The sequence below is a fragment of the Crocodylus porosus genome, unplaced genomic scaffold (assembly GCF_001723895.1).
Source record: "Crocodylus porosus isolate Cpor-Errol unplaced genomic scaffold, CroPor_comp1, whole genome shotgun sequence".
Classification (NCBI taxonomy): Eukaryota; Metazoa; Chordata; order Crocodylia; family Crocodylidae; genus Crocodylus; species Crocodylus porosus.
Genome location: NW_017728909.1, coordinates 58,855,855 through 58,867,118, shown reverse-complemented (window position 1 = coordinate 58,867,118; position 11,264 = coordinate 58,855,855). Strand labels below are relative to the sequence as shown.

General features: G+C 38.2%; 1 protein-coding gene across 12 annotated transcripts in view; it reads left to right on the top strand.

Moving 5' to 3' along the window:
- The window catches only part of MEF2C (myocyte enhancer factor 2C), a 151,305-nt gene that overhangs the window by 97,837 nt on the left and 42,204 nt on the right, over nt 1-11,264 (top strand). For 10 of the 12 annotated variants that reach the window (XM_019532340.1, XM_019532343.1, XM_019532346.1 and 7 more), the window contains exon 4: nt 8,756-8,899. In XM_019532340.1, the coding sequence (XP_019387885.1) occupies nt 8,756-8,899 (144 nt within the window). Of the gene's footprint in view, nt 1-8,755; nt 8,900-8,959; nt 9,098-11,264 lie in introns of all 12 variants that reach the window. The other 2 variants (XM_019532342.1, XM_019532345.1) reach the window with 1 other exon arrangement.

Here is an 11,264-nt window from a genome sequence, read left to right as displayed (position 1 = left end):
CAGGCATTGGGGGAGTCACTGTTCCCCCGTGCACTGCCAGGAGTGACCAGGAATAACGGTCACAAGCTGGCAGAGGGCAGGTTTAGGCTAGATATCAGGAAGCACTACTTCACGGTCAGGGCGGCTAGGATCTGGAACCAACTTCCAAGAGAGGTGGTCCTGGCTCCTACCTTGGGGGTTTTTACAAGGAGGTTGGATGAACATCTTGCTGGGGTTGTATGACCCCAATATTGTTTCCTGCCATGGCGGGGGGTCGGACTAGATGATCTACTCAGGTCCCTTCCGACCCTAGAAACTATGAAACTTGATTTGCAGCATGTATTTTCAAATGGCCTCCTATTCCCTAATGATGCTGCTATGAATCTGCTAAACTACTCTAAAGTTTGGCTTTCCATTCATATATTGACACTGTCCTTCTCTGTCAGTAAAAGATAACAAAAATCAAATGTACTATGTCTCAAATGACATCCTCCTCTATTTCAAATAGGCTTTATCATGGAGATTTTCCTTTACATCAGTTCATCTTCCCCCCCATGTAACTAAAAAAGTTTAAAGATCTGATATTTCAGTAATTTTTATTTTGAGATCTTTATAATTAGAATATGAGTGAAAAGAATAAGAAATACTAATAAAAGAAAAAATGGGACTGATTTTTTGTTCTGGCTCCCCAACAATGCAAAAATGGGAAACGGATTTTAATGACTTTAAACTACCTTTATGCCTGTGGCAAGGGACCTGTTTTGTCCCTAATAAAACAGGCTCAAAGCAAGTGAGAACAGTCAGAATGCAGAAAATTCTTCCTGCCTGGTACTGTGTTGGATACTTCACAGATCCTCCAGCTGGGGAGACAGTTTATGTTAGGAGTATGGTTTGCAGGAATGAAGCTCTATTGTCTTTAAGCCCTCTTTCAGACAGCAGCAAATTGAGATAAGTATTTATCACTACTTTGTTCTTATTTTTGTCTTGCAGTCAATCACTGAACAGAAACACCTAGAAACTTAGTTGTATCTATGACCAGTTCTGGCAGAGCATTATATGTAATAGCATGTCAAGAGACCGATAGGCACCATGAGGGAGTTGGGATGGAGATTCAGACAGGCTTCTGTACAGGCTCCCAGACCCCGCCCGTGAAGAGCACATTCTAGAGCAAAGCTTAGAGATCAGGCCCATAATCCATATATGGGCATTCTCAGTTCTTATACACACATACCCCAAGATTACTTTTCTTCTATATAGAATATTTTGGGTTATGCATGTAGCTCCTATTGCAGAATGTGTTCATTCACAACACACATAGATTTATATTGTGAACTAGGATTTGACCCCAAACTTTCATAACTGAGCTAGGGTTTTTTGGAAGAGGGTTTAGGTTTGTTTTTTGGGGGTGGGTAGGAGGTGGTTGGTTATTTTCTGTTTAGAGCAAAATTCATTTTAATACAACATTTTAAAATAAAAAATAAATATAAAATATTTCTCTAAAAATTAAAATTGAATAAAGTTAAATTTAGTTGAACAGTAATTCTTTACTAATATCTAAAAAAAGTTATTTTGTCCAATAGGAAACTGACAAATCTAAAAAAAACCCTGGAAAAAATTAATGAAATAGGTTGTTGTCCAATTGTAACGTATCAATGAAAGGCTGTAATCACAGTTAAAATAATATCATAATGATGCCAATAAATCCTTACAACTTTAATTATAGCCCCACTAGATAAGACTATAGCCGTATATAAATTCTTTATTAGGAGAATGTCAGTGCTGTGTGAAAATAAACAGGATAGTTTTTTATCTCCCTACTGTAATATTTCCAAAGTATATTAAGTTTGGATCTAGCACTGTATTATAGTGAGTTCAGGCAGATTTTGATAAGGGGAGGAAATTGTCCTACATGGATCTAGATTAGGATAAAAAATTAAAAGATACCGAGAGTTGCTGTACGTGGGGAGCATGTGTATAAAAATAAAAGTTATATTCTGATGTTCTTCACCCAGATAAAAGCTGAAAATTGCAACAATATTGCAAGTACAAAAAGCAGACTACTGAAATCCACAGAGATTAGCAGCCCCAATCAGCAGACACACAACAGAAAAAGCCATCTATGGCCATGTTGCAGTACAGGCAGTTACGATTGGCTGTAGTCATTTGGCCTTTGCCAAATTAGACAACAGGTGCAGAGTCGCTGACAGGTGTGGATATCTAGGATGAGTAAAATTGCTGATGGGTAGTGATGTAGCCTCGTGTCAGATTGTAAACTGCTGAGCTCTGACAGAATGAGAAGCCAACTCGCATGTTTTCAGATCACTTGATGTGCACTCTCTCCCCCCTCCTTCTCTCTCTTTAGCTTCCTTGGCCCCAGATGAATTCCTGGGTGACTAAACTCAGCCCCAAACAGAACCCAAGGATGTTGTTATCTCTGTGTTCTGTCAAAGCCTGGGAAACATGATCTTGTCAATTGAGAGTTAACGTAAGAATTCTGAACCAATTCCCTGGTAGTTTTTTGGGTTTTTTACAACCTTTTACTGTATGGCAAGAGTTCAGCTGTGATCAAATTAAGCTTAAAGGATAAGGAAATGTTACTTAAGACCTCAGGGGTTATTCAGGTTCAAGATGAAATGCAAAATCAATTTACACATATAATACCCAAAAATATTTTGCAGTCCTATGAAATAAACATGGATTTGTATGAATAAAGTTTGTATGTACATGATTTAGCAGAAAAATACAAAGCGACATGACAGTCTTGTCATGTGGTTCGCCCCCGTCTCCCCCTTTACTGAATAATCAAGAAAGGTACATGCTTCAGATTTGTTTAAGTGAGATCCATGAATCTGACATGTTCTTTCTCTCATTTTTTTTCACAAGCTGAAAATTTACCTGCTTAATTTAAACCAATGCTAAATCAAATAGCATTTGCACATGGGTAAGATCAAACAGAAAACAGAGGATTCTATCTGGTATGTGTAGGTAGGGTGCAGTTAATTTTCCAAGTCTTACAGTCTAGGGACAGAAGTTATACATAAACTGGTTTAAGTGATCAGACACTGGTTTAAAGCTGTAACAAAGTAGAAGTTGAGTTTACATAAACCAGTTTCAAAATGGCTGAAAATGTTTTAGATTTTGCAGCCCTGGGCCAAGCTGTGCATCTGCTCCAAAGAGCAGGACTGGCCCTGCCCCTCTGCTCCCTAGCTGGAACAGTAAGGGCCAGCTCACTGCCCCCCCTGGCTGGGGGCTGGGGTCAGGGTGGGGGGTTTAGCTTCTCTTCCTCCAAGAACAGAGCTGCCCTGCCCTTAGTGCCTACTAAACTTACCACTGGCTGCAACTGTGGACTACAAATCCCAGAAGTACCTGGAAGCAGGACAAGGAAGTGATGAGCAACCCTGCAGAGTTCTGTTGTTGTGATTGTGAACTGCAGATCCCAGAGACCTCAGGGGCAGCAGGAAGATGACACAAATTCACAGCCCATGCTGGCTGTGTGCCAGAGAGCCATGCTGTAGTTCCCCCCAGGTTCTGGCTTGAGCCACTGCAGACATGTGCTGCATTTTTGGAATCAAAAGTAAATCTCTGTTCTTTTGCTTATTGGTTCAATCTTTGCAGCTTAGATTAACCTGAAAAGGCTGAAGCAATTCAGCCTCAGGTTTTTTGACTGTGTCTGTACTTAGCCACACCCCCTCTGCCCCCCCTCCTCCACTTTCCCCCAGAAGGAACAAACAGTATCAATCCCTGTATACCAGCTAGAGACAAGGGCTGCCCTTTCATGGTTGCCTAAAGCATAAATCACACCAAAGGAAGCAAAGGGGGAAATGGCAGGGAAACCTGTTAGGCTTTTTATGAAAGACAACCCTTTCCAAACCACACTATGAACAGACATTAGATGGAGAGAAGCCGCCCTGTCCAAAAGATCTGGTTTCTCTGTGCAGTGGAGCTGAGCAAGGTCTGGTCTCCTAGAATGCAGTTTCTCCTGAGCTCCCTGAGGCCTCTGACTTTATCTTCCCAAAATAGTTTAGTATCTAAGTGACCCAAGGAAAAAAAGAAAATTTCATCTTTCCATTTCCCTGCCAAAGCACTATGCTTCAATTTGTTGGGATAACTATTGAATGAAATGTTACCCAGAACTTGACAAACAGGTAGAAACCTTCTGCCCTGAGGCACTTAAAATTTCAATATAAGATAAAAGTTGGTCATTGAAAGGCAAAGAGGCACAGATGTTTCTGGCGGGATTCCCTACATTATTTGGTTTAATAAAAAGTGTGATTAGAGGAAGTACTTGAAGAAGGAGAGGGTAATCATTTAGTGTACAGAAGTGCAAGGCAGCTCTGTGTGTAGGGGTTGGTATACTGTTGTGAAAAGCATACTTTAAAAGCAAGCATTAATTGAAAAGAGGTGAAAGAGGTACAAGACCAGACAATCAAGATGTTGTCTTTGGAGCATAGTTTAAAATAGTAGCAAAGAGGTTAACATTGTGGTTATTGAAATACATAAGCCCTGTAGCTTATTTCAAAAAGACTTAAAACCATAAAGGCATTTTGTAATCTGTACCACATAGGTAAGAAATGTTCCGTTTGTATGTTATTTCTAAAGTTGTTTATGTGAAGCAGGTTAGGTGGCAGTAAGTGTAACAGTGTTTAATCTAGTTCTCCCAAACATGCAATAGAACTAGATTAGGACCAGCATACTAATTTTTGTTCATTATTAAATGTAAAAATCCCAAAACCCTGTATTAATGGAACATAGAATTTGAGATTTTAGTTGCACAGAAGTCAGGGGATTCAGATAGATGGTTCCCATAGCAACCTTAACTCTTTCTGTTTATCATTTCACTACGGTCTTTCAGTACATGATTGTGCCATACATTACATGGCAACAAGAATTTCATCATAATAGGTAGATGAGAGGGTACAAAGTAAAGGTTGGATTCACTCAACTTTCCTGGTTTTCATGTTTTGTGTTACTCAGAAAACAGATAGATGTTTAGACCCATGATTTAAATATGATTTGACACCCTCTATAAATGTGATTTTTGGAATGGCTAATAGAGTACAGAATTTTAAAGATGGAAGTATTAAGACAATTCAGAATAAAAGTATTGCCAAGTAGATTATGGAACCATCATGACCAGAATTGGAACCAAACCACTTTTTACTATTAATTGGAAGCTTTCCACCTCCAGATAGAGGGAAAAGAGAAATGGAAAATGGCAGGCAATCACAACTTTTTTTCTGATTATTGAAAGTAGTTTACCAAAATTACAATTGTGTGGGTAGTGCTTTTTAGTAATAGAATTCTTAGATAGGAAATACTGTTTGGTCTCTTTTTAAGAACTAATGCAGGGAATTACTTGGTCTACAGATCTAAATCTGTCTCTGCAAGGAGCCTTAAAAGTTTAAAAGTTTCAGTCCTTCACATAGGTCTGGGACAGACACTGCATAAACCAATTTGGCCCAAGTCTGATACTACATTCAACCAGGTTTATCTTAAACCAGTTTCAGTCATTTTGAAACTGGTTTATGTGCATTGAACTTATGTTCTGTTACAGGTTTAAACCAGTTTCTGATCACTTAAACCAGTTTATGTGTAATGTCTGTCCCTTGGCATAAAGGTCCAATTGCAGGAATACAGTTTTCTCAACAGAAAGTACCCACAAATAAATTATTAGGCTCTTGGAACTAGAGGACATAATGGTGAAGCAGAGGCAATAAACTTGTTGAAGAATGTTGATGCCTTTTTCCTCTCTACCTTATAGAATTCACCAGTCTTTTATTTGAAGTGCTAACTTAGTGCTAAGGGAGATGTATCACTTGGGAATCAAAGGAATCTTCCATGGGCAAAGAACAGTGGAGACCCTTTTCTGCTTAAGTCTTCCAGTTGTAATAACTATGCATTGCCCTAATAAGGAAATATCTGGCTGATAGCATGGTGTTTCCTTTGGTATTTTTCATAGGGCTCTAAATGTTTTATGCACTGAAGATAAAAGTGTTGTTTGTGCTTCATTTATCCATTTATTGTAGTTTGTCCTATCTCAGCACTTCTCTTCAGAAATTTATAATGTAGGGTTTAAGCTCAGTTGCTAGTTTATGAGATTCCATTCAAAGATAGTTTTTCTTTAACCATTTTGTTTTTAAAATGCTGCAATTAATTTTTAGGTTACTGGGATCCAAAACAGAATAGGTATGTATTACATCGGAGTGGGGAAGGAAGTGCTTCAGAAGCACAAAATGGCTGATTTTCTTTAAAAATAACTAAAATTTAGCTTGGGATTCTGCATAATACAATCCAGTCTACTAATTCTTTTCCCTAAAAAAAGCCTTAAATCCACATTTCACAAGCTTCCTTAAATCCTCTGGAAGCTAGTGAATCTCTGAGAGGGTGAAGCTCTTGTCCGGGATCTGGGAAAAGCTACAAAGATTTAACATGGTAAAAAATAGGGAGGGATCCTGGCCACTGTAAGACTGGTTGAAACATTACTCTAGCCTGCTGTTACTCCCAAGTGGCCCCAGACATCCCTTTTTGAGAACTGGTGACCTATCTCTGGTCTGTATCCCTGGTATGTCCATACTCCCTACTTGCTGGGTTCAGTTCCCATAATCAGGTCAGTATTAATATGGGTTTTTTGTCTGAAGAGCTAAATATTAATTTAGACTTTATGTAGCAAGAGTTGAACTTTATACTTTGTACAAAAACATTCTATACTAAGCCCCTCTCAAAAGATCTCAATACCGGTATGTTGTATGTGTTCAGAGAATTCCTGTTCTGTACATTTATGAACACCATATGAGAATTAAGATTCATAATTCAAATCGGAAGGAAAAATTTCCCCCTTATTATTTTGTGCCATTTATATGAAATCTGTCAAGCAACAGAAACACTTCTATCTTCAGTCCTTTTTCTTCCCACTGCTTATCAGTGAACATCATATAATAAATTAGAATGTGGTCTTCTCCCTTCTCCCTTCTCTGCTAGGCTAATGTTTAAAAAACAGGAGAGAATGAAGAGGAAGTGAAAAATATTTGTTCAACATGTTTAAGCCTTTCTAAATTAGGATCTAAAGAATTTATGGGTTTTTTGTGTGTGTCAAAATTAGCTTACCAGGTTTAAGACTGAATACTAGCCAGTGGGCTTGAAGTTTAAAAGATCTGTCTCTGGGTAAATCCAGTCTTCCTCCATTGCCTAATCTTATTATGTACCTGTTAGCATTGAGTTTGGCACATATATATGTGATGGAATGGTTTGTTTTAATGACATTAGGGGCTGGTCTATAACATGGACTTACATAGTAATAAGAGGGCCCTTTTTCTAGTCTTAGCTAAAATGCATCTGCTCTTTTAAAACAAGAATGCACTTATGAGCTCCAAATTGTAAAATAATGACCAGTTCTCAAAACTGAGGAAATCACAAAAGGTAATAAAACACCTGACTACTGCTATAATCAGACTTAAGGGATTCTTACTTTGACAAAAAGAGGAAGAGGTTTAGACTCAACCATTCTGAAAAAAAAAAACAAGTAAAATGCTTCTGCTGCATTGAGCATCCTATCCTAATTGCATGGGAAACATTTAGCCATTAACGAAAATAAGAGTATCATGTGACCTATGCCACACTGTTTGCCCAAATGTATCAGGCTTAAAGCCAAAATGCACCACAAGCAGTTCCCTGAAAATACCTGTAGATATCCAGATGGAATTTTTTGAAAACTTTTGGTTCTATAGAATACACCTCTGAAAATTGATTGTGCTATTACAGTTGGATGAATCAAACAGTTCTTGTTCCGCTTGCTTACCCCTTAATATAGCAGGACATTGTTCTGCTATCTTGTTGGCCACACAAGCCAAGGTAGACAAGTTAACAAAAAATATTAGAGTCTAGGCATTTATGTAAAATTATTAGTGGCTGACTTCACTGCAAAATTGTTTGTGTTTTTATCTCCATTACTTAGCTTGGTGATGTTCACTGTTGCAAGGGTTGTCTTGAGCTGCTGAACCTTAGGCTCATCTGTTTTGACTTTTCACTCAGCATCTGTTTTAGCAGTGGATTTCCCTGCACATTAAACTTCAACACCTCACATTCGTGACACTGTAACAAGAGTCACCAAAAAGTAAACACTGTGTCTAGGAGTTCTTAATTGGTGCCTCACAACAGCACTAGCAACATTCCCCTCCCCTTGTCCTATCAAGAAATACTGTGAGGAGTGGCAGGGCACCATTAGTGTCATCCTCTATGACAAATTCAAATCAGTGATTCAGTTTAAATACTCCTCCTCATTTTTACATCAACAGCATTGATTCCTAATCTGTGTGCATTTTAGTTTCTTCTTCCTGTTTCCTTAGAATAAGGAGGAACAACGTTGAAATAGCCTACTTTAAATACACCATTTGGTGACAGTGGTGGTGTTTCTGATCCTAAATTTAAAATGAAATGTGTCATGTGTTAAAATTGATCATACACTAAACATCTTAAACCTTTAATGGTATTACTTACAGTGGGAAGTATGTATTATAGTACAGACACTTTATCAGCTCATTCACTTCCAGAGTTTATTGACTGTTTCCAGTTTCAGAGGAAAGAGGTCATAATGGTCCTCTCTTTGCCAGTGGTAATGGGAGCCCTATAGCATTGACCTGGTAGATCTGTATTCAGTTTCTTTCCCTAATGTAAAATGTAACAGCCTTCTACCCACTGGGCAGTTTGCTCTACTGTAATACCGCTGAATTTCTCTTGCAGCCTGTGTCAAGGTTTGAACTTTCCAAATTATGTATTTCAGACATTGAGAAAGAAAGGACTTAATGGCTGTGACAGTCCAGACCCCGATGCAGATGATTCAGTAGGTCACAGCCCTGAGTCTGAGGACAAGTACAGGAAAATTAATGAAGATATTGATCTAATGATCAGCAGGCAAAGATTGTGTGTAAGTACTCTGAGCCCCTTTCATTTTTTTTACTTTTTGATATTTCTCTGAACCTGGCAGGCATTGAACAAGAAAGAAAACAAAGGTTGTGAAAGCCCCGATCCTGACTCCTCTTACGCTCTCACCCCACGCACTGAAGAAAAATACAAAAAAATTAATGAAGAATTTGATAATATGATCAAGAGCCATAAAATACCTGTAAGTACCAAAGGTTAGATGGCTGTTTGCTCATAACTGCTGCAGTAACCTACCTTAACCCTTTCAGTTCTGGTCTTTTATCCAAAGCATTTCAGGTAGAAATGGGTTTTCATAGCCCAACATATATAATCAAATAACATGGCTATAAAATTTCACGCGACCATATTTTTCTCTTGAAGTCTCTGCATTTGACACATAGGCAATGCCTATTACAGGTGAAACCTATAGAAGGAACTGAAATATACATATACCCATTATATTCACTCAGTTTACAGAACTGTTTACCACACCACTCGCCTAAATTATATCTAAAACATAACAATGGGAATCCTTTGTAGACAGGCCAGCAAACCCACATAATACTTTCTGTGGTGATATAGAAAAAACAATGTAGAACTGAAATTATTTTATATATAGCAATTAATGCATTTTGTGCGTGTCACTTCATTTCTTAAGCCTCTGTGCTAAATTCAGTTACAGCACTGAAGGGTTACAGCTAATTGCTCGCTGCAGAGAAACAGACTGCATGAGAGCCTAATGGTAGGATTCAGACATGTTTGTGTGTTGGGGTGATTTACAGCTTTATCAGAAGATTTGCTTTGACCTCTTCAGCATTTCTTTAATGCTTTAACATGAGCTAAATTTTTGTTTTAACAAAGTCAAAAATTCTAACCGTCAGTCATATGCCTTGCCAGATACGTAAGAGAAATAACTCCGCATGTGCTATTTTGTTTGCACAAACATAAAGAAAAAATAAGTTTTGTCACTGTTTAATAACATTACACTTGTGATAAAAACTGACAAAAGCTAAGAAATTTACAGTTGCATCTGACCTGTCCTTGTGAAGGAAAGGGTAGAAAACAGTGTAAGAAAAATGAAGAGCATTTATCTTTATTTACAGCCAAACTTTCAGCCAGCTTCAAGCAAACATTAAAATTTGCATATCAGCATTTACACAATTAATGGCTTACACCCTGCTGAAGTGAGGGTGCAATCATTTTGCATATGCAGAACCCAAACTTGTACATGCAATTTGGGTGGTTGGGTGCACCCAGAATTTGTAGTCACAGTCAGTTGCACATACAAAAGTTGAAATCCAAACTCATAGCAAGTTTCCCTTAAGAATTATCTGATTCTTCTCTCACCATTTAAAGTTGTTTAAATTAGTATTGTGAATAGTCTTTCATATGAGTCCTGGTATACTTTGTTAAAATCCTTAAAATGTGTATGAAACATTTAACTGAATTTAATTGAATACACTTCTGTTCCATTCCTCCTCTACTTTTCCATTTCCCTTCTCTTCCTAATTGCTTTTATCAACAAAAGAATTTAAGCTGCCACCAGGGTTTTGGTAAATCAAGATTCTGGAAACCTGGTTCAGCAAGCAATGGTTACAACTTTAGGTTCAGACAGAAAAGCAGTTCCCCAGTCTAACCCATGGCACTTCACAGAAAGTACTGTGAAGGTGCAGACAGAAGTGATCGTTTTTGCCCAATTCGGCCCCTGAATATGCTCTACAGCCATGGCCAAATGCAAGTGCATGGCTGCAGAATGCTTTAAAAGGGCCCAATCCCACAACAATCTGAACTCTCATTTCATGGGAGTTCAGATGGAGTCACTTCAAGGTAGAGCACCTTCATTAATTTGTGTCTGTGTATCCCAGGTGAAGGGCTGGGCTGATGCGGCCTTCCTCCTGGTGCTGTTTTCAGAATGGGATTGGAAGGAGGGGAGTGGAGGGAGCTTGTTCTTGGGGTTGCACTGCCCACACTGGAGAGTGGGCCAGGTGGATTGGAGCCTTCCCAAAGGTTGGGAAGTTCATCAACATGTTGATGAAAAAAGACTTTAATTTTTATTAATTTCTGTGAAACTGCTTTGTAGTTGTTTGATGAAAGGCATTATAAATTGCAAAATATTAATGTTACTATTTTTGTAAAGGAGGATTCTAACAGACTTCAGACTCACTCTGTACATTTACAAATCACAAATCTGTGATAGTTGCTCTTAAATATAGTTGCACTCAAAGATATCCTTCACCATAATGGATGCAGGTTCATGAAGCAAAACTGGAAAAAAATGAACAAGTCAAGCTTCATAATGTCTAGGAAAGCATGATGTATAAATTAGACCTGTGCTTGAACATGTAAGAAAATAAAAATGCTGCCAGATC